General features: G+C 42.2%; 1 protein-coding gene across 3 annotated transcripts in view; it reads left to right on the top strand.

Annotated features, from left to right (window-relative positions):
- The window catches only part of ESR1 (estrogen receptor 1), a 250,814-nt gene that overhangs the window by 165,713 nt on the left and 60,941 nt on the right, over positions 1-24,160 (top strand). For 2 of the 3 annotated variants that reach the window (XM_087718286.1, XM_087718284.1), the window contains one exon: positions 12,430-12,546. In XM_087718286.1, the coding sequence (XP_087574412.1) occupies positions 12,430-12,546 (117 nt within the window). The remainder of the gene's footprint in view (positions 1-12,429; positions 12,547-24,160) is intronic. The other variant, XM_087718285.1, reaches the window with a different exon arrangement.

Here is a 24,160-nt window from a genome sequence, read left to right as displayed (position 1 = left end):
ATTATATAAATGGGATACAAAACATTAGGCCAATAAATATAAATAGGACTTAATGGAAGATATTTCAAAAGGCAATTAAAATGGGCAACTGGAATTCATCAAGAGGTTTGATTGTGTTACTTAGAGCTTTGTCATGATTGTGTGTGGTCCTAGTTCACTTAAGTGTAAATATCTTTCCATTTGGAGATATTTTCTATAAATAAGTTCTTAATTCACTAGCCAGAAAAGTGTTCTGTTCAGTTTTTATTGTTTGTTTGTTTACTCTTCTCTTTAATGCTCACCTTATTAAATATCACGTATTTTGGGGCTGACCTTGGCTATGAATGCACTAACAGAGTGAAAAAATGCACTGTTCATTTCTTTTTCTAAGCAAACATTTTTTCACAGATGCTCTATCCCATCTCCCGAGTTGTAAGGAATAAGAAGAAAAGCATTAGATTAAATGTATATACACAGTTAGGGATGTGGTGGCTCAGTGGCTAAGATGCTGAGCTTGTTGATCAGAAAGGTTGGCAGTTAAGCGGTTCGAATCTCTAGCACCACTAACGGAGTGAGCTCCTGCTACTTATCCCAGCTTTTGCCAACCTAGCAGTTCGAAAGCATGTAAAAATGCAAGTAGAAAAATAGGGATCACCTTTGGTGGGAAGGTAACAGTGTTCCGTGCGCCTTCGGCATTTAGTTGACCACAGAAAGGTCTTTGGACAGCACTGGCTCTTTGGCTTTGAAATGAAGATGAGAACCGCCCCCTAGAGTTAGGAACGACTAGCACATATGTGCGAGGGGAACCTTTACCTTTACACAGTAGGAAGGGGCTTAATTAGACTCTTCCCATGTCACTTTCCTAGACAAACAAATTTTTCTGAAGCAACACTTGTACATTTGTATGTCAGGTTTGGAGTACAGAGATTGTGTAATAGTAGTTGTGTCATTTTGTTAGCCACTACTGCAGCTAAATTGTATAGGTGTTTAGAACAGAATTCAGACTAGGGAGATTTAGTGTCATTGCTACCTGGCAACTCTCCCCCCCCAAAAAAACATGGTACCAAATATCTGTTCAATTTTTCTAAGAAAAAATTTCCAATCCTGGGGAAAAAAATTACAATGGTATAACAGTTTTCAGAAGCAGAGGAGAATGGGACAGTTTCTAGTTCCAGGGCTATATATGAGATCAAGATTCACAGTACTCAAGATAAGTTAGTTAGTTTGGAATCTGAAATAAAATGTAATAGGTGCAGAAGCCACTCCACTTTCCTTTATGGTTCACTCTCCTTGGTGTACTTTAGTAATTATATATTGGAGTAGGACTGGACAAACCCATCCTCAGCTATGGAAATTCAGTAGATCACTGTGTGTCAGAGCTATTGTCTAAGCTATTTGTCAGGCTGGTCATTATGGCAAAAATCAGACATTGTAGTAATGTATACACTGATTTCAGCTGCTAGAGAAAAAGCAGAATATTAGTGAATATTCAGATGATAAGATTGAGATTAAAATAAAAGCATGCACATACATAAGACACAAGATGATGATGATGAAGAAGAAGAGGAGGAGGAGGAGAATGACAACAACAACAACAATGAGAAGGAGGAGGAGGAGGTAGAAGTGGGGGAGGGAGGCTGAATCAATAAACTCCAGGATAAAGTCCTCTTCATTTGAAGATTATGGATTATAATATATTATGCTAGTCAGTCAGGTTTAGAAAAATGACCATCCCAAATTCCTGTGTCAAAGGATAGACCAGAACCTATGTCTCCCCATTATTTAGCCACTTTACTAACCTCATTACACTAGTTTTCATTCTATAGCTTTATCTGGGATAAATTTTGTACTACTCTCTCTGCCTCATTATTGAATTCAGTATAATTATAATTAATCATAAGTTTAACCACCTGAATCACCTTGACTCCAGTTTTGTGGCCTTAGTATTGTTTCCTTAATGATAAAATAATTATATTGTTTCTAGTTTGTACACACTCAGAATGTATCAGCTACATGGAAGGTGCATGTTATTATCAAATTTAGGATAATATAAACTACATATTCATTTTAAGATACCGATAAATACTGACATCTATTCTTTTTAAACTATACATTTCTTGGGCAAGATGTCATTTTGAGTGTTTATTTGATATGCATAAAATTACTTCACTTAAAAGGTTATAGTGAATCGGTTAAATCAGTTACAAACAATCAGAACCTATGGAAATTATAATTATAGTAGTAGAAACTGTACAAATTATTATGGCACAATGTAAGAAAACAGTGTGTGGGGGAAAACAGCTTGATAAAAGGGATTCAACTAAAAGTATCGATTTGAAGGCAGAATGTGGGAAATCACTATGCTTTATTAATTCATTTCTTTGCAATAGGAAGTTTTATGTTTATTATTATCAGATAACCCAGTGTTGCCCCGGTATTTATTTGTATGGGGCAAATGTCCAGACCAAACGTAATTTCTAATGTTGGATTTTCCCCCTTACCAGAGGGAGCCCCCTTGTGGAGTACTGTGAATCCATTACCATGGCAACTCCACTGCGCTGCACAGTAGGAAGTCATTTTTACAGCAGTACAATAGAAGCCTTTTTAAGCCAGAACAGGCTGTATCTTAATAGAAAACACACCCCCAATGGGTTTTACAGGTGTCTTACCCCCACAATATTTTTCTCCAGAGGGTAAGTAATCTGTGTACCAAGTTTGGTTGAAATTGCTCAAGGTGTTCCAGAGTTATGCTGGAACACACACACACACACACAGAGAGAGAGAGAGAGACAGACAGAGAGAGAGAGAGAGATATTTGTCTTAATTTTTGCTTTGTTTAGGCTTTAGTTCATTTAGGCAAAATAACAACATTGCTAATGCTTAGATTGATTGTTACTGTTCATTACTTCAATAATTGGTCACGTTTGTGCAAGAAGGAAACTAATACTTTTCTTTTATAAGATAAAGGTTACCTAAACAAACAACTGTTAGTTGTTACTAAAGCAATTCTATGATACAATTCTTCCCTTTCAAATAATGTATTTCTAATAAATGTAATCCGGTGTATCTAAGATCACAACATTACATCAGTATGTGAAAAAGAAATGCATGTGTATTACTGTCACTTATCCTTGTCTGATATCTTGAAAGAAAGATAACATAAATGAAAGTTGAATTAATAGGAAGCTTACACATTGAATGTCAATGTGTAAGCTTCCTATTCCTGCTGAATAAAAAGGAATCTGATCAACATGTGCAACATGTGCTTACCAGCTCTCTTGCTAGTAGTGCAGCAGTGTCAAAGTCAAGGCCCAGGGGCCTCATCTGGCCCACTGGGTACTTAGATCTGGCCTGCCCTGGAAACAGTGAAGGACTGGCCCACGGTGCTTCTGCTAGCAAACACCGGCTCCCGAGCTCCATTTTTGGCTGCCACGGCCTCCTGCAACCCTCTGCCGGTGAGAGTTGCAGGCCGTGGCAGCCAAAAATGGAGCTCAGGAGCCTGTTTTTACTGGCAGAGCATGCGGACCAGCACCGGCACACTCGACAGGAGTGATGTTGAGCTGGCCATGCCCACCCTGTCCACACCCACCCTGGCCCCGCCAAAGTCAAACACAATTAAATCGAGTTTGACACCCTTGAAGTAGTGAGAATAAGGTGTCCAAAGGTCTGGGATAGTTTCAGTGTAGGCAGTTTGTGTGAATGCATCCCACTCTTGCAAACTACTACCAATTTGGGTTTTAGCTATTCTACCTGCTTCTCCTACCACTAGTAATTGTAATTGTACAAGAAAAATGGGTGCCACAGATTCTGAAGAAGAAAAAGAAAGCTCAGCTAAAATGATAGTTCCAATTCAATGCCAGTTTTCATCATGCTAATTTTGTTTTCAGATACTCAGTTTGGTGAAATGGTTAAGGCACAGACTAGAAACCAGGAGATTGAGAGTTCTAGTCCTACCTTAGACACAAAGGCAGCTGGGTGACCTTGGAGCAATCACTCCCAGTTCTATAAAGAACCATTTCTGAAAGAAGTCCTGTGAGAACAGTACTTCAGGCAGTTGCCAAGAATCAAAAAATGACCTTTGTTTTTGACACAATACATCTTTTTAAAAAATATTTTCTCAGTCTGTGATTGAAGTAAATGGCCTTAGTGACAACTACTACAGAACTGTAATGAATAAATAACTTAGATAAACAGAAAGTATTTTTCCTGTCATTTCTACCACAAAAAAACTCACTCCCATTGTATTGGCTAATGAAAGCTTAATGTTCAAACAGTAAATTCCTTTACATTTATTTTGTACCATTTGAGAAACTTTTATAGGCAATCATATCATTGTGACATTTTTACCACTATGCAAAAGCCATTTCAAAAATTGAGATATCAATGTATTGTTTGCAGCACATAAGAAAAGTAATCCACATGTCTGCTTAATTAGGTAACTTATTATTCAGCCATATGTGTTTTTGAAAATGTGGATTATCTCAAGGGTGATCGTAAGAAAAATGAAAATGAATGATTAATTATGTTTTCTTATGCCAATACGCCAGCTGTTAGTTTGATCATATGCCACATACTGAAAGCAATTGTCATTTATCAGATGGGAAGAGTGAGACAAGATATCGTAGCTGTGAGCCAGAAATCCAGAGATTGGACTCTCCAATGGCCATTTGGACGAGCAACATTTTGTGGGCTGAGGAAAAGATATATATCAGTGTCATCTGGAAAAGAAATGTTGCCTTTTTATTAACTGTATGAAATGGGGAAAAAAGATAGATGCTATAAAAATCTTAATGGATCCAAATCAAATCAGTACTGATAGGGCAACAGTGGTAATGGAGGCTTGGCGAAAAATTTCAAATGTCGAACAGACAAGATGGTGAATAATAATCAATATTAATAAAAAATAAACTTCACACATTTGGGAACATTTCTACAGTAATGGACATCTTACTCAGTGGGATTCAAAAAATTTTTTACTACTGGTTGTGCGGGTGTGGCTTGGTGGGCCTGACTTGATGGGCTTGGCAGGGGAAGGATACTGCAAAATCCCCATTCCCTCCCGATCAGCTGGGATTCAGGAGGCAGAGAATAGATGGGGGCGGGGGCGGTCAGAGGTGGTATTTACTGTTCTCCAAACTACTCAAAATTTCCGCTTCCTGTTCTCCAGAACTGGTCAGAACTTGCTGAATACCACCTCTGATCTTACTGAAAGTAGGTGCACATTTTTACACCAGTTCGAAAACAGCTCTAGACTTCTTCACAGCACAGTGGTAATGTTCATCATATTAGACATTCACAGTAAAACTTTGGGCTTTCTTCTGCAACATTTGAAATGCTGGTTTTGTGAATAGTCTGATTTCCCAATCAATAGGAACTCTTCTTTAATACTGTGCTGCCATTGGAGAGTATGGTGGTATAACAATACAGCAGTAAATAAATATATGAACTCTTGCCTTGCCCTGCCTCCAGAACAGAGAGCAACCATTACTTTCTCTTCCTCTGCCTCAGCTTCAAAATGCATCCTTTCAAGGTGTTAAACCAGTAGCCTGCATTTTGCTGTTTGCTTTTCTCCTCTGGGATATAGCCGGAGGAAACAGGTAGAATTCTTATTGATTTCATACTCTCTTGCTTAGCATAGGCAATTGTGCACCTTCACAGAATTGCAAGTTTCTGCAAACAGTTTGAAAATAAATGCAGCTGTAATAAGCAAATATTAAAAACAGTGTAAAAAAACATTTTGGGAAATGCCAAAAAAAGTTATCCATTTACTTTCAAAGCCCCAGTTGCTTTTAAATAAAAAATAAAATAAAATAATGACAGCTGTGTGGTTGGATAGGTCTTAAATTTAATTTATAAATAACCAGATAATTGGTTGGATGTATTGGGGAAGCACTAATAATTTATTTGCTTTTTAAAATATGTAGAAAGGATTAGGACATTTTTATTACTTTTAGAGGTGAGGGACCAGCACATTGATTAAATAACGTTGCTCTGCATTCTTTTATGGTCCCATGGGGAAAATGGAAGAATGGTTGTTTGGCTGATGGTGTTCATTGCCTCTTCCCAGATTTTTAGGTCAGCAGGGCTGAAAAGGATTACACATCTCTTTTATACTGTTTTGGAAGATTTGTGAAGTGAAACTGATGGCAGTTTATAAGACTTTTTTTTTTACTAGCAAATGTCCTGTTAGGAGAAAATGGACCATATTATAAAAGGAAGAATTTACAGTGGACTGTATTTCTCTGAGAATATCAAGAGGAGTCTTTGTTTCCCTTGCATAAAAAAACTGTTCTTGTAGATTTGCATATTAATTTAGGTGGGCTTCTGCATTTTATTTCCATATGATTCTATTGAAATGTTCAATCATGCTTAATTATCAAAGCATTAGATTCATAAGGTACTTTTCCCTCAGCAGCTTTTGGAGGCCTAGGTAGGCCTTCCTTCCCTGATTTTGGATTGAATAATGCAGTAGAACGTCAACTGTCTTTGTTGTTTCATTGTCTTCACTGATGAAATAGCAGATTTAAGACATAAATGTGCCTGTTTTGCATTCATTCGATAATTAGGGATTACAATCTGGGGCCAAATTTTGGAAAGGCTCAGAGAGGTACCTCCAGTAATTAATGAAAGGCAAGTATTGGGTAAAAACCTTTCTGGGAATATGATATGAAAATTTATTTACAATTACTGGTATGATCTCTCTTTGTTACTTCTGGTGGAGAACACAGTACCTATGAAAAAGATCTGGAATATAATTTTTGTTTTGAATTTGTATTGGTAATTTCACATGTTTTTTTATTTATAAGAAAATACCACCAACCACTGTGTGCAGTGATTTTTAAAAAAAAATGATTATGTATTATAGTGGTAATGTCAGCACCTCTCCATTTAGATAATTAGGAAAGAAAGACCACGAGACTCCATGTGTGGAAATCAAGTGTACTTTTACTAATTATAAATGATTAAAGGCATAGCGAAGCGAAATCTGAATATTTAGGCGCGAAAGCGATTGATATATAGAATAGCCCATTCCCCTCCCCTTGGCATCACAGTTACAGTCCAATCATAATTCTCCCAAGTGTCAGGTGCGAGATAACTTAAAAAGGCATCACAAAGATGGAATGTCGGTGCCGTTAGTCCTGGCAGGAAACTCCCACGCATGCATAGTCCGATCAGCCGGTGAACTCCAGAACCTTCCTCCAGCACAATGAGTAACCCCTCCCAAATACCATGCCCTCCCTCCCCGTTTCATGGCAGCCGAAGCAACAGCAAAGCAGAGGCTGACATCCGGCCGTCCCCCGGAAAAAGGCAGTCAGGCCTGGAAAATGAGAAAAACACAAACAAACAGATGAACAACAAAACACAGAAGAGAAAAGAGGGGGGGGGGAAATCAAGGCTTGTCAGGATAAGCAGAATAAAACTGTCGAAGCAGCCGGGGGGCACGAACATGGGACTTGTCAACCCATTCAGTATGAGATGGAGGAAAATGCTTCCAAGCCACTAAGTACTGGATTCAATTACGTCGCCGTCGAGAGTCCAGTATCTCACGAACTTCAAAATGACATTCACCGTCAACCAACAGGGGGGCAGGCGGAGGGTCGACAGGCGGACGTAAAGTAGAAACACGAACAGGCTTAATGAGGTTAATGTGGAACACGGGATGAACACAGTTGAGATGCTTGGGCAGCTGCAAACGAACCGAAACAGGATTGATGACCTTGATGATGGGAAATGGACCCACGTACTTAGGCCCCAATTTCTTTGACTTTTGCGTAGTTTGAAGGAACTTTGTGGACAAATAAACCAGGTCACCCTCCCTGTACTGATAAGGTTGCGCACGCTTCTTATCAGCTTGTTTCTTATGAGCACGATGCGCAGCATCCAAAGTAGCAAGAGTCAAAGGCCAAACATGGCTCAGACGTTCGCTCCACTCAGCGACAGAAGAAACTTGTGGTTGTTCACGAGGCAGCTCAGGAATAGGAACAAAATCCTGACCAAAAACAACACGAAAAGGAGTGAAACCAGTGCTGCTATGGACGGAGTTATTGTAGGCCACCTCAGCGTGTGGTAGCAAGTCCACCCAATCATCTTGCTGATAATTGATGAAACAACGTAAATATTGTTCTAAAACAGAATTAGTCCTCTCACAAGCCCCAGTAGTCTGAGGATGGTGGGTGGAGCTTAGTCCCTGGGCGGAGCCAATGCGTTTAAGAAATTCCTTCCAGAAAGCAGAAGTGAACTGGACACCCCTATCGGAAATGATGTGATCAGGCACCCCATGCAAACGGTAAATGTGAGAAATAAAGAGTTTAGCCAGTGCCTTTGCAGAAGGAATCTTGTGGCACGGAACAAAATGAACTTGTTTTGAAAATAAGTCCATAACCACCCAAATGACGGTGTGCCCCTGGCTCTCAGGAAGTTCGACAATGAAATCCATCAAAATTTCCCTCCAAGGAGCGACAGGGCGGGCCACGGACTGAAGTAGGCCTTGTGGCTTTCCAGGTGGCTGTTTAGCTGCTGCACAGACCAGACAGCTGGCAACATAGAGTTCAATGTCCTTTTTCAAAGAGAGCCACCAAAACTGTCTCTTCACCAGGTGTAACGTTTTTACGAATCCAAAGTGACCCGCCAATTTAGAGTCGTGAGCTCGTTGGAGGACGACGAGGCGAAGAGAGGCTGGGACGTAAAGCTTGGCTCCGATCCACGGTAGATCATCCCTCATTGTGCACTCATCCTGATGCTGCTGGAACCAGTCATCCTGGGGAAGGGCCTGTCTGAGATCAGAAAGAAAATCCTGAGGCACCTTCACTTTCGAGCGTGCCTGCTGGCGAGTGACCACTGGAGCTGCAAGGCTGGATGTGGGGACGACAGGCTGAACAATACTCAGTTTCGAGCAGTTGTATTGAGGGAGTCTGGACAAAGCATCAGCCATGAAATTCTTCCCCCCAGGGATGTACTTGAGTGTGAAATTGAAACGGTTGAAATGTTGGGCCCCGCGCATCTGCTTAGGGGATAGGCGGCATGGGGTCCTCAAAGCCTCCAAATTTTTGTGGTCAGTCCACACCTCAAAAGGGTGTTTAGCGCCCTCTAGAAAGTGGCGCCACGTGGCCAGGGCCCAGCGCACTGCAAATGCTTCCTTTTCCCAAACGGCCCAACGTCTTTCAGTGTCTGTGAGCTTGCGGGATGTGTAAGCGCAAGGTTGCAAATTACCTTGGTCGTTGGCTTGAAGCAAAACTGCCCCAACAGCTACATCACTGGCATCGGCTTGGACGACGAAAGGCTTGTCCATGTCGGGATGCTTCAGAACGGGTTCTGCAGCAAAGAGGCGCTTCAACTTTTCGAAAGCAGCTTGACACTCCATGGTCCAATCCAGTGGCTTGCTAGGCTTAGGTTTAGGCCCACCTTTGGACTTCAACAAATTAGTGATAGGAAGCGCAATTTTAGCAAAAGAAGGAATGAACTGACGGTAGAAATTAGCAAAACCCAAAAACTTTTGCAATTGCCTGCGTGTCCGGGGTGCCTCCCACTCAGTGACTGCCTTCACCTTTCCAGGGTCCATCTCAATGCCAGCGGGGGAGATACGATACCCTAGGTAGTCAATCTTCGCCTGGTGAAATTCACACTTGGACAGCTTGGCATACAGTTCAGCGGCCCTGAGTTTTTTCAAGACAGTACGGACCAAAGCTACGTGTTCGTTGTAAGTCTGAGTGTAGATAAGGATATCGTCCAAATATACGATAACGCCTTTGTAAAGGTGGTCATGCAAGATCTCATTAATTAATTGCATGAAAACTGCAGGCGCCCCCTGCAGCCAAAGGGCATCACTCGGAATTGGAAGCAGCTGAGGGGGCAGTTGAAAGCAGTCTTCCACTCATCCCCCTCCTTTAAGCGGACTATAGTACGCTTCTCTGAGGTCCAGTTTAGTGAAAATGCGGCCCTTCCCCAATTGGGCTAACATGTCCTTCATTAACGGCAATGGGTAGAGGTTTTGGGCCGAGATCCCATTCAGATTCTTGAAATTAACACACAGCCTCAGGGAGCCATCCTTCTTTTCTCTGAATAATACTGGTGCAGCTACTTTGGGTCGTGCTGGCTCGATGAAACCCCTTTCTAAGTTTTTATCAATGAATTTCCTCATTTCCTCCATCTCTCTAGGGGACATGGAATATATTTGGGGCTTAGGAAGCTTGACACCGGGCAAAATGTCGATGGAGCAATCAGTAGGTCTGTGGGGCGGAAGTTTATCGGAAGATTCTTCACTAAAAACTCCTCTCAGGTCCCAATACACTTTAGGAATCTTTTCCTCTCCTTCAATTCTCTCCTGCCCTCTGGTGGCCAAAGCGGAGCTGCAGCTAACAGGCTCCGGGGAAACGCCCTCCCCTTCTGGAGGTGTGCTTGTGTGGATGCGCAACCATCCCTCCCTCCAATTTATGCGAGGGTTCCATTTTCGAAGCCAGGGGAGGCCTAAAATGAGAGGCCTGTCCATCCCAGGAGCCACAATAAAAGAGATTAATTCTGTGTGGGAGCCCATTTTCATCTCTAGAGGTTCAGTATAGAAGTGGGCTGGGCCACCCCCTGCTATGGATCCATCTATCTGGCAAAAGACAATAGGGGTTTTCAAAGTTTTTAACTTGAGGCCTAGTTTCTCCACCATAGCAGGGTTGATCATACAGCGGGAACAGCCCGAGTCAAGGAGGACGGAAAGCTGCTCTGACACCCCATCGGGCGGAACCCTTAATTCTATTGGGATCAGCATGGGGCCTTTGTTTGAACTCACCCAGCAAGGCGAGGCGTCGTCATTGGAGTCATCAGAGGAGCTGGTGGTAGCATCAGCTTCTTCCTCCACGTCCTGCCTGAAGCGCGGGGGGGGTGGCATCAGCAGCGAAAGCAGCTTCCTTTTTCTTTTTGTCCGGGGCCTTGCTTGATCTCCCTTCCCTCTTGGCAGGGGGTGGGGTGGTTGTGGGAAATTTAGCGCGGCACTCTGGAGCGCGGTGGGCCCCCCTCCTGCAACGGAAACATGTGAACGGCTTGACTTTGCCTGTAGGGCCTCCCTTTCCCTCACTTCTGACCCGGAAAGGGGGCTTCTGAGTTGGGGGGGGGAGATCTTGCTGCTCTCTCTCTCTCTCTCTCATCCTTCGCACATTGAAGTCTAATTAAATCAAGCTCAATGTCTGCTGCATTTTCATACCAAGCTATAACGCGCTTAGGAAGGTGGCGATTAACACATTGTTGATAAATGTCCTCATTTAAGCCCAATGCAAATTTATCCAAAAGCCCTTCTGCAGACCATCCTCTCATATAAGTGCAGAGGTGTTGAAACTCCTGAATATACTGAGTCACCGGTCTATCTCCCTGTGTGAGGGTCATAAATTTCAACTTTCCCCGTTTCTCAGTTAGGGGGTCATCAAATCGTCTCTTGAACGCAGTGATAAAAGCGTCAAAATTCCTCAGGAGGGGGGAATTGCTTTGGTGCAGACCCATCATCCAGTCGGCAGCCTCTTCCTCCAAAGCAAGCAACACCATACGTACTTTCATGTCATCCGATTCTAAATCGGGCCCATAAATTTTCATAAAGTTATAAACCTGCATAATGAAGAGGCCCAGTTTTTTGGGATTGCCGTCATACTTTACAGTTAAGGGAGGGACTTTCGCCATTCTGCGTCTTCTGGGAGGCCCCCCTGCTCTGGCAACCCCCCTGGCTGGGGGGGGGGTGAAGCTGTCTCTGGGTTAGCTTGCTCCCATCCTCCCTCGGCCTCTTCACCCTCCCCGAATCTTTGCATAGAGTACCTTTGTTCAAAGTCCTTCGGTTGAACTCTTTCTCGGGGCCTTCGTTCGGGCAAGATCTGCCCCATTTCAAGTGGCTTCGCCTGAGGTTTTCTCCTGGTAACTCCAGCATCCCAACTTGTGCTGTCCTCCTTTTGTTCCACAGACAAGGACCAACGGGGGGGGGGGATCGCAGGGCCCGCTATTTCCAACTCAGCCATCCTCTCAGGTAGTGATGGATCAGGAGTTTCCTTTTCGATGTCTTCATCGCTTGCGTGCAAAAACATTGCCTTCGTTTCTTCTTGAAAGTACATCCCCCACGGAAGGTTGTAATCTCCTGGTGGGGTGCTAGTGAGATTTCACTTACTGTCAGCACCTCTCCATTTAGATAATTAGGAAAGAAAGACCACGAGACTCCATGCGTGGGAATCAAGTGTACTTTTATTAATTATAAATGATTAAAGGCATAGCGAAGCGAAATCTGAATATTTAGGCGCGAAAGCGATTGATATATAGAATAGCCCATTCCCCTCCCCTTGGCATCACAGTTACAGTCCAATCATAATTTGTGGAACCTCTTCTATAGAAGAGGTTAGAACTGGCAGGAACCCACCCCTGAGCAAATTCTAAAACAGAAGGTGCGGTAGATTCAAGAATGATAGCTTTTTCCCACTACTTATTTTATAGGTCATAATGACTACATGTGCCCTGCTACCAACCAGTGTACCATTGACAAGAACAGAAGGAAAAGCTGCCAGGCTTGCAGGCTCCGAAAATGCTATGAAGTTGGAATGATGAAAGGTGGTATGTATGACACTATTAATCTTAATCTCTATTACACATATTTTCCATTCCCTGTAATCCCATATGTGGCTAACTTTTCAGTAATCCCATTGCATCTTGTAATATTTACCTTCGGGTAAATTTGAATACGGTTATAGCTCAATTAACGTTTTCTTCAATGCATAATTCCTATTTTTGAAGTTATTACATAATCTCACTTTTAAAGTGAGAAAGAAAGAAAACTCCATACAGGTAGTCCTCCATTTACGATCATTGAGCCCAAAATTTACGTCGTTGAGTGAGAAATTTGTTTGAGTGAGAGTTTTGCCCCATTTTACGACCTTTCTTGCCACATTTGTTAAGTGAATCACTGCAGTTGTTAAATTAGTAACACGGTTGTCAAGTGAATCTGGATTCCCCATTGACTTTGCTTGGCAGTAGGTCACAAAAGGGGATCATATGATCTTGGGACACAGCAACGGTCATAAATGTGAGTCAGTTGTAAAGCATCTGAAAGTAAATCACATGACCATGGGGATGCTGTGACAGTCGTAAGTGTGAAAAATGGTCATAAGTCACTTTCTTCAGTGCCATTGTAACTTTGAACGGTCACTAAGTGAACTGTTCTAAGTCGAGGACTATCTGTATAGTTGTGGATAAGAATTTTAGATGCCAAAATACTTCCCCCCAAATGGAGTTCAACATACAGGTACTCCTCGACTTACAACAGTTCATTTAGTGACTGTTTGAAGTTAGAATGGCACTGAAAAAAATGACTTATGATCATTTTTCACACTTACGACCATTGCAGCATCCCCATAGTCAAGTAATCAAAATTCAGATGTTGGGCAACTGTCTCATATTTATGACAATTGCAGTGACCCAGGATCACGTGATTCCCTTTTGTGACCTTCTGTCAAGCAAAGTCAATGGAGAAGCCAGATTCACTTAGCAACCATGGTACTAACTTCACAACTGCATTGATTCGTTTAACAGCTCTGACAAGAAGACGTAAACCTCACTCAACAAATGTCTCGCTTAGCAGCAGAAAATTTGGCCTCCATTGTGGTTGTAAGTTGAGGACTACCTATAACTGTGAGCATATATGGTGATCCTTTTAAAAAGTAACAATGCATCCATGTACAAGCAGTGGCTCAGTGGCTAAGACGCTGAGCTTGTCGATCAGAAAGGTCAGCAGTTCAGAGGTTTGAATCCCTAGAGCCATGTAGCAGAGTTTGCTCCCATTACTTGTCCCAGCTTCTACCAACCTAGCAGTTTGAAAGCATGTAAAAATGAAAGTAGAAAAATAGGGACCACCTTTGGTGGGAAGGTAACAGCGTTCTGTGCACCTTTGGTGTTTAGTCATGACCATGGAGATGTCTTTGGACAGCACTGGCTCTTCGGCTATGGAGATGAGCACTGCCCCCCTAGAGTCAGGAATGACTAGCACATATGTGTAAGAGGAACCTTTACCTTTATATATGGTAAAGCTTCCCTCCTTTTCCCCCCTGAAAATCAATTCTGGATCTGACCTAGTTTATGTTAGGATTTCTGCTATTCTGTAACACCTAAATATAAATTGTGAATGGGACTGATGATTATGGACAAGTGCTTTTGATTAAATGCTTTTTCAATAAATGCTGTGAAAATGAATGTGACTTAAGACTAATTCACAGTCCTTTTAGGTTTTGATGATGAAACGTTGCGCACATGGTAATTAGTGATTTCCCCTAACTGGAAATCCAATTTCTGTAATGGAAAAATAAACATGACTGACTATTGCTGAGGTGTAAAATGGCTATTATTAACTCATAAGTTGGTGTTTACAAATAATCATTTAACTGGTGCTTCTTATAAACTTTGGTTAGAAAGAGAAAACATTCCTTAGATCTCATTATCTTTTCTAGTCCTTTTTCCAGTATTCATTTTAAAAGGCTGTGTCATATGTCATCAGGGTTGGAATCCTACCGGTTTAATAACAGGTTTGCTGAGCATGCGCTTTGTGCGCGTTTAGAGTATCCTTACCTTTCATATTGCTACTTGGGAAGGAAAACAGCTGAGGTGCAGCAATCCGTCTCAGCAGAGAAGATAAAGGTAGGTAAAGAGCAGGGGTGAGCTGGCGGGCCCACCTGCTCGTGGGAACAAACTGGTTCACTCCCAGCTGATCTTCGGAGCTATAAATTCGCCCAAACTGGTTCCAAACTGGTAGAATCCAACCCTTGCATGTCAGCCTATCAGAGAAGTAAACTCATAATTTGTTTGCATTTTATTACTGAAGATCATAATCTTAATCTTACCTAAGCAGAACTAAATGTAAGCATTGTTACTAAAAACAGCTTTTTCGAAGGCCTTTTCATTTATAAATTGTGTGTGTGTGTGTGTGTGTGTGTGTGTGTGTGTGTGTATATGTATATGTATGTATTTTGTGTCACAACACCTGGTATGCCTGAATATGGGAGGAAGCATACTGCTTCCTTTCTCTGTCTATTGGCTCATCTCAAGAGACCATCCAGACAGAAAGCCATTATTTTTACTGTTGCTTTTGTTACATTTGTGTTGTGTTTGTGCTGATAAATAAATAAATTTATCTATATCTATATCTATATCTATATCTATATCTATATCTATATCTATATCTATATCTATATCTATATCTATATCTATATCTATATCTATATCTATATCTATATCTATATCTATATCTATATCTATATCTATATCTATATCTATATCTATATCTATATCTATATCTATATCTATACCTATACCTATACCTATATCCATATCCATATCCATATCCATATCCATATCCATATCCATATCCATATCCATCATATCCATATCCATCTATCTATCTATCTATCTATCTATCTATCTATCTATCTATCTATCTATCTATCTATCTATCTATCTATCTATCTTATCTATCTATCTAATATTATATATTACTATTAGTCCATACTGAAGAAGCTTGCAGAGATTAATTCCTGTATTTTAGAGAAACGTCTAGATTCACATTTAACTCAGTGAAAATGTTTTAAATTAAAACCATTAGCTACTAATTCACAATGATTGTCTTTAAAGATGGACATTTATTCCCTGTGGAAAACAGTTCTTCAAAAGTTTATATCTATCCCTTTTCCTGTTTTCTGTCATTGTATGATGAGATTGCTGTAATTTGAATGACGAATAAAACAGAGGAAACAGATGTTTTATTTTTCCCCAGAAACACAGATGCATTTATTTTAATGCATCCTCTGAACTGATTCCAAGAATTCTAATTTGCCATTCAATTATTTGATGCTGCGGTGTTACAGTATACTTAAACTAGTAAAAGGGGAAAGTGCAGAAGACTATTTGTATTGCTCTGAACTGACGCTCTATTATATCCATGAAATAAATCTGTTCAAATGCAAAGTGGTACATGTGAAGGACATCATTACACTTATCAGTACTTGTGTATTTGCAGAACCAGTTAGTTGAAACATCATTGTCAAAATAATTTTTTTTCAAAGGGCGGTTCATATTCTGCATACATAGTGTGCTTATTATTTAAATGTTCTTCACAGTGAAAAATCTATGATTATGTCAGGTCTTCACTTTTCTATAAAGGATATACTAAAAGCAGAAGTGATTTTTGCAGGAGCTGTTTACTTTAAATAGGCTACTGGCTGATCAAGCACATTTGCAATTTTTGCTTCTGTGTTTATAAACTCGCTTTTCTCACTTTTCTCTGACCAAGGTTCCTGTGAATGTAATTTTGCTAGGACCACACAGAACCATATTTGACGACACGGCAGCCCTTGGCAGCCCTCAGCTCCGGCGCGCATGCGCACACTAGCTTATTTTCGGCCTTTCAGTTTGCCCATTGGGTGTGTTTTTCACCCTCCTCAAGCTCTGGAGGCTTTCCTGAAGTCTGGGGGACAGTGAAAAACTGTCCAACAGGCAAACCGGAAGTTTGTTCCCAAACTTCTAGTTGGGCTGTTGGGGAGGGTGAAAATCCCCCCCCCTGCATGCATGGGGGTTGCTTGTGCATGTGCAGATGGGTGGGTCACTCGCGTATGCGCAGGGGGTGGGCATGTGCATAGGTATGATAGTGTGCGCGCACATAGTTTTGGCACACTTTTAGAAAAAGGTTAGCTATAATTGGGCGAGATTAAATGTGAATAGGGAGGTAAAGTCTAGAGTAGAGGACTTTGCCTCTCTTAAATAAAGACCAAGTATAAAATTGAAACAGATACCTCTGAAGGTATCTTAGTTTCTTCTGAAGTAAAGGGAATCTTCTCTCAAGGAGAGAAAATGCTGCCTATCTCTAAATCTTTGGACCCATGTAAGAAAGTTTCCTGGCTTTATGCGTGCCCTGGGTTTCATCATCCTCTTGATATAAGGAGATATCAGAGGATAAAAATATGGAATTTGGGATTGCTGTCTTGATCAGAGGTTCAGAGGTATATCGGATCCAGTCTCCGCATCATCACATGAATCTATATCTTTAATTTCTTATCTCGATCTCTAAGATCTATCACTTCCAAGTGGAGGAACAGAGAGCTGAATGGCAGAGAAATAGCAGTTAGCAATAGCAATAGCAGTTAGTCTTATATACCGCTTCATAGGGCTTTCAGCCCTCTCTAAGCAGTTTACAGAGTCAGCATATCGCCCCCACAGTCTGGATCCTCATTTCCCCCACCTTGGAAGGATGAAAGGCTAAGTCAACCTTGAGCCGGTGAGATTAGAACCACTGAACTGCAGATAACAGTCAGCTGAAGTGGCCTGCAGTACTGCACCCTAACCACTGCGCCACCTCGAAATCATAAATTACACAGTTGTGCTTGGTGGGAGAGATCACTGGTTTGGAAGTCAGAATTGTGGTGGGCACCAATGAATCTGAAGAAGACTACTAACCGGAACTTCATTCATTCTGAGTATTTATATACCACTTCCTTTAGAAAACTTTGGGACAGATTTGCAATCCAAATAGTTCAAATGGAAAGTAAAACTGTTGATTAGAGGATATTGTGTATAATGTCCAGAATAAAATAAACAACAAAATATAACAATAAACAAGTAAAACAATAATAAAAGAAAAAAAGCAGTACAAATAAAAACAAAACCCACAGTGCTACCAAATTATTAAAAACTCATGGAGGAATAAGCATATTTTTACTTGGCACAAAAGAGACAATCAAGATAGTCCCAAGAATACCTCAGCTGGGATGCCTTTCCTAAGACAGTGGCCTATCCCTAACAAGGCCCACTTCTTGATTGTTATTTGCTGCACAGGTGGGATCATACAGGAAGAGGCTTTCTATCATTTACCTTGCCTGGATCAGATCACATTTATACCATGATATTTTTCAGAAATAGAACTGCTTTTCTTAATTTTTAACCAAAGACTGGCTTTCAAACAAGTATTTATTGAGTGAGTTACAATTTTTTCATTTTGGTGAAGACAAGGTTTGGCCGTTCTTCACATACATGGTCTAGCAAACGTCTCCCACAGATGTTGAATAAAGGGGGTACAAAATGACAACTTGATCATCTTTTGAGATCATGTTAAAACATTGTGTTCCTAGGTTTTGTTCTGAACATAAGGCATTGTTCTGTCCTTGAAACAAATCAGCTGTTTTTAATGTTCTGGGTGTTTATAGGGAGCCAGGGAGATGACCTTGGAGAAATTATTCAGGGACAGTCACAACCTGTGCAAAAAGATGCATGATGCCTAGGAAATAGAAAAAGCATTAAGAAGAGACTCACAATGATTTCTCCTTGACTCCCTGGTTAATAGGAGGGAGGGAAGACCCAAAGGTGCTTTTTCAGGAGGCAACTGGACCTTCCTCTTTTTCTTTCTTTTTTCTTTGAAAAAAAGATGAGGAGCGAAAGGTCTTCAAAGAAAAAAACAACAGAAAATCCAGTTGCCTCCTGAAAAAGCACCTTTGAGATAACCATGACCTGGCTGATTGAGAATCTCCATAGACTTCTAGGGAGGGAACATAGGCTTTCCGAAGCCTATGCCAATATAGTGTAGTTCCAGTTTTCTGTGGAGCTGGTTTCCTGATCTGGTCTACTCCAAAGAGCTAATTCTGTTCCATGTGCTGTGACTGGCTGCTCCCCTCCCCAAAAAACAATATCTAGGAATAGCCAAAAGGAACCAGTTTTGGAGGTGGGTTTCAGCCGGTGTTACTGCTGGTTCGCTTGTGCATGTGCAGTTCAATTGAAATTGTTCTGCGCATGCACAGAACTAAAAAAAAAGATGCCGGCAGTGATGGTGGCAACTAGGGAACTGGCCATCCTGGGTCACTGCCCAGGCTGGCATGCCACTACTTGTTCAGCCAAACCGGGCTGAATCGGTAGGAACCCACTTCTGACCAGTTGCCTTCCTACAACTATTGGCTGAGACTGGACGAAGTGATCAGGGAATAGGGGATAAGAGGAAAATAATGAAGCACAGGCAGGTGCCATTGCTGTTATGACTTTTTCCTCAGTATGCTAATGATTAGCAAATGTATTATCTCTGAGTTTGGTTACTATTTTCTTTTTATAATTCCTTAGTCTATTTTTTGTATTAATCGAGCCAAATGATACAGAACCTGCAGGATAAATAAATAAATGGAGAGAGACAGAAGTTGTCGTTCTCCGATCCCAACTATTGATCTTCCTGGGCCAGACAGGGTGTTATATTTGCAATCAGAGTTTGCCCTGGGTGGCTAATCCAAAACATTAGCATTGCTGAAGATCACCTAGTTCCCTGCCTCCCCAGTAAATAGCTGTAATGCCCATTAGTTTTACTTTAAATCCTTGCAAAATGGAATTTAGAGTTCATGGGTTATTGTGCATGTGGTGTGCAGTGTTCTGACCTGAACTGAGATCTTTCAGAGGAGAATCAGGCAGTTGTAAAGCAATGATAATATGGCTGTTTGCAGTATGTGGATTAAACAAATGTTGTTAACATCATTATGCTTTTCAGATTTCAAGTTATAAATGCAATGAATACAATATTGGTGTGGTTGGTTTGTTGAGCTTTAGTGTATATGCAGTGGGCAACCAGCATACTATTATGTCTTGTTGATATTGCATTTCCAAAGGAAGGTTTATTCTGTTGGTTTACTGAGCTGACAAGTGATGTTGCTATTACCAGTACAATGTTAATGTTGTTTGTGGAAGAACTATTTTGCCTAACCCTAACCTTCTATGCTGTGGTTGATAGGTTGTGTGGTAAAGGAAGGGTCAACAGGGAGTATAATGCAGCTTCTTTTGTAGCTGCCAAATAAACACAAATAATCAAAGGGGTTCTTCTGAGTTCCCAGTGTTTCCAGTAGCTAGAACATTTGAAAACTCCCTGCTTTTGTTCTGCATGGACCATAGAACTCAGTGAATGCCAAATTTGGTCCCTGTTCTGATACAGGCATCCTTAACAAGCAAGAAGCGGAGTCTTGGTCCTGGCAACCCCCCTTTTATTTACACGACTATGAATTCCTTTCATTCACAATCCACAAGGCTTAGCAAACAATCTTTTAGAGGGTTGTTTATCAAATACAAACCTTATCTCGTTTGGCAAGCTGCCAAATAACTAGTTCCAAATGCAGGGCAAGGCAAAAGAGTCTCTTATAGTTACAAACAGAACTTTTCTCTCTTGACACGACCGAATGAACTTATTGTTTCCTGCAAAAGCCCCCTCCCCATTCACTCCTCTTTTGTTTCCTATGGGAGGGGCCAATCACCTCCAAGGTGTGGCTTTACTCTTGAGTCGACCCTGCTTTCTTAATTGTTCTTGTCTTCTGGCAGCTCTGTGCATGCACACACTGGGAACAGGCTCCAGCTGTTCTTCCCCCTCGCTGCTGTCTAACTCCCTCTCTGCATCCAACGCAGAACCCTCCTCTGAATTTTCCTCTACTCCCAGGACTGGCCCATGTCCCCCCCCCCCCGCCTCCCCAACCTCCTCATTGTATAACTCTGCTGCCAGCTCTCCTGGCTGCCGGCGAGCCACAACTGTTTGAGCAAAAATACTCAAAATGAAAAATTCCAATAAAACATTTTGAAGGGGGTTGTTTTGTCTATGTGCAAAACAAAATCAAATGGTCTACCTATCCATTGGTTGTTTTGGATAGGATTTGGGTATTATTCTCTACAGTCAACTATGCGACCATCTTTTCAAAATTTTCTCAGAAAATCTTCTAAGCACTGCTACAGAACATTGAATGGAAGTGTGAAATGCCAGTCTCCAGGCTATTTCCACACTGTTCTGCAAGTAGGTACAATAACAGATGCTCGCTTGTACTGGGTTACAACAAAAATGCTATTGCAAATAAATAACAGCTGATTGTAAATGCCCCTGAATTTGTATGTTAATGCTCCTTTGATAGATGCATGTCATAATATCAAACAATTAGAATTGTTTTTAAATTATTCTGTGGAATGGCCTGAACTCTTATGTCCTGTTGGTATTAGACGTATGTAGCATCCCTCTTCATTTTGAATGCAACTGTGATTTAACATTTATCCTAACATTTTCATGCCAATATAGTTCTCTGTCAACTCAAGCATGGATGAACATCACTATAACATGGTCAAGAAAAAAACCCTCTTAATCTGTTTAACTACATGCAGGTTTATAATAAATTACTTCCGTATGACTACACAATTTAGGATAGGAAATGTTGCTACATTTTAGTTGAGTCTCTAAAATTGTTTCATTCATGTATTCTTGCCATTTTAAGTAAAGTTATATGGCTTGTATGAGGTGAACAACTTTTTTCCACAGCTTCACTTTTGTATATTGACACATACCCACAAACATGTAGAACTTTCAAGGACTGCTGGAGGTGTGACAGCTGATATAAGATTAGAAGAGACTTAATTTTCAAGTTTTTCTTATATTTTTGCAAGAAAATCTGGTATAAATATATCTATTCTACAACGTAAATATTAAAATAAGACAAAAGAAAATCACATTCCTAAAACTTTGTCATGCCAATTTGGAAGACTCTGGAGCCCACATACAGTCCATGACCTGTAAGTTGCAAATCTTTGATTAGAAAACTCTAAAGATCATTCCATTCCAGTGACGTGCGGTGAGCTTCATGGCCGGTGAGGCAAGCGTGAAAGCCCCACTGAAGCCCCGGCACCGCCTCTGCCACAGAGCGGGACCGCTCTATGGCGGATGGCACCGGGACTTTAAAGTCCTGCTGCTGGGGCCCTGCCGCCACTTTAAAGCCATGCCCCTGGGCACCGACTGCTCCAGCGAGACTTCCAGCTCCATCCCGGCAGGCAGAGAGGGTGAGGGAGGACTGGAGGCGACGGGCGGGTGGGCGACAAAGCGAGGCTGCTCGGGCGGCTGAGGCTCAGCCGTCCCTCAGGCTGGCTCTGCCGGTGCATTGGCGCTGCTGAGCCCGCCCACCCGCCCGCCAGTCGCCTCCAGTCCTCCCTCGCCCTGTCCGCCCGCCAGGATGGAGCTGGAAGCCTCGTTGGAGCAGTTGGTGCCCACCCTGCCACCACTTTAAAGCCATGCCCCCAGGCACCGACTGCTCCAACGAGACTTCCAGCTCCATCCTGGCAGGCGGAGAGGGCGAGAGAGGACTGGAGGTGACAGGCGGGTGGGCGGGCTCAGCAGCACCGCTGCACTGCAAGAGCCATCCTGAGGGATGGCCGAGCCTCAGCCGCCTGAGCAGCCTCACTTCGCCGCCCACCCGTTGCCTCCAGTCCTCCCTTGCCCTCTCCGCCCGCCGGGATGGAGCACATCAAGCATGTCCCACTGAATGGCCGGCCCGGAAAGCATGCCGGCACTTTAAAGTTCATGCCGCCTTCGCCCACCATAGAATGAAACATGTCCTGGTTTGTGGCCAGGAGGCAAGCTGGCACTTTAAAGTACATGCCGCCGCCCTGGCCATACAGTGGGGCGGCGGCATCCACTTTAAAGTGCCCGCGTGCCTCCCGGCCACAAACCAGGACATGTTTCATTCTATGGCGGGCCAAGGCGGCATGTCTTTAAAAAATAAAAATAAATGTGCCAGCCGTGCGCCATCAGAGGCGGGTAAAACACACATACATACACACACACAATAAAAACAAATTACAATTATTTATATTACAAATAATTTTGAATTCCTCCCCCTGCCCCCTCCCTCTGATCCACATACCTTCCAGCTGCATAAAAAATGCAAGATTTGGTCAGGGCCAGGCAGGCTAAGATACTTGCTGCTAGAGTCACCATGTGAATGACTCTGCTTAACTGTTTAAAAAAAGCCTCTAAACAAAGTGCCCTCTTCAGGAGGAAACGAGAGAATCATGTGCCTCCTTTGCATAATGAATTTTTCACCTTTTAACCCTTGGTTATCTCTCAGCAACGGTTAAAAGGCAAAAAATTCCTTATGCAAAGGAGGCCCATAGTTCTCTCGCCTCCCCCTACAGTTAGCACTAAGCAGACTCAGAGACACTGTGACTTGAAGTCTGGCAGCAACTACCTTGGCCTTTTTAATTATTTTAAAATTTCTTTTCTTTTCCTCATGAGACTGGTGAGGCCCCGCCTCCCCTGCCTCCCCTGACTGCACGTCCCTGTTCCATTCTAATATCATCTGCAATTCTTATTTGGAGGACTTGCTGTATAATTACCTATTAGTTGTAAATAAGATCCATGAGATCCAAATAATGCTTGTTTGTGAGAAAATCTTTTCATCTCATTATTCCCCAAAATAAGAACAGTAGATAGACTTATCTACTATGGAATAATAGTATATTAGTAGATAGAATAATAGAAGATAGATAGTAGATACACTTAATAGGACACCATCCTTCTGTTCCTCTGCAACATTCTACAAACCTAGACTGGATAACACTGGCTACAGATTGTCCTAGGTTGCAATAGCAATTGTGCTGGAATTTCAGTTCTAAACAAAGAAGTCATAAAGCACAACGTCAAGTGACCATATCTTCTAGAGATGGCAATCCTAGCAGTTCTAGTTCAGTGTTGGGTTCCGGATCCCATTCCAACCAGTATGGTTAGAATGGGCCCGGTGGCGTCCACATGGACGTGCGCAGCGCATGCATGCATTTTAGCGCTCCATGAGCCTCTGCTATGCTCCAGCTGCTCAGTGGAGCGTCGTGTAGGCGCTGTACATGCCATGCATGTACGTGGAAGCGCCAAAGACTTAAAAGACCGGTAAGGAGCTTAAGCGAGCAGGTGGGCCCTCCGGAGCACCGTACCAGAATGGTATCCCATGCTCCGGGCAGCGGCGTACCACCTGCAACCCACCACTGTTGTAGTTTCTTAATAACCCCAGGACTATGTGGATTATTAAGTGTGAAGAGGCGGGAGCCCCATTCAAGCAGAGTGAGAGCTACAGGCAGGATGGGCAGGTACTCCAGAGCACAAGTAGGTGCACGGGGGTTGTGAGGGATAGACGGTGTTGCACAGTGCTGGGTTGCCAATTTTTTTACTACCGGTTCAGCACGCTCACATGCGCACTCACACACAACGCTTCTGTGCATGTGCAGAAGCATCCGGGCAGTGAGCAGAGCCTCCCACCACCGCTACTACCAGTTCATCCGATCTGGGCCAAACCAGGAGCAACCCACCTCTGGTGTTGCAGGAAGGTTTTATGGAGCGCATGGCATATGAAAAAGCAGTGGGAGTGACTTTCAA

Source organism: Thamnophis sirtalis, unplaced genomic scaffold, assembly GCF_051295495.1.
Source record: "Thamnophis sirtalis isolate CommonGarterSnake01/CBP01778 unplaced genomic scaffold, rThaSir2_p1.2 scaffold_6, whole genome shotgun sequence".
In the NCBI taxonomy this organism is placed as follows: Eukaryota; Metazoa; Chordata; class Lepidosauria; order Squamata; family Natricidae; genus Thamnophis; species Thamnophis sirtalis.
The sequence above is the reverse complement of the archived record's forward strand: the minus strand, read 5'-3'. Positions and strand labels throughout refer to the sequence as shown.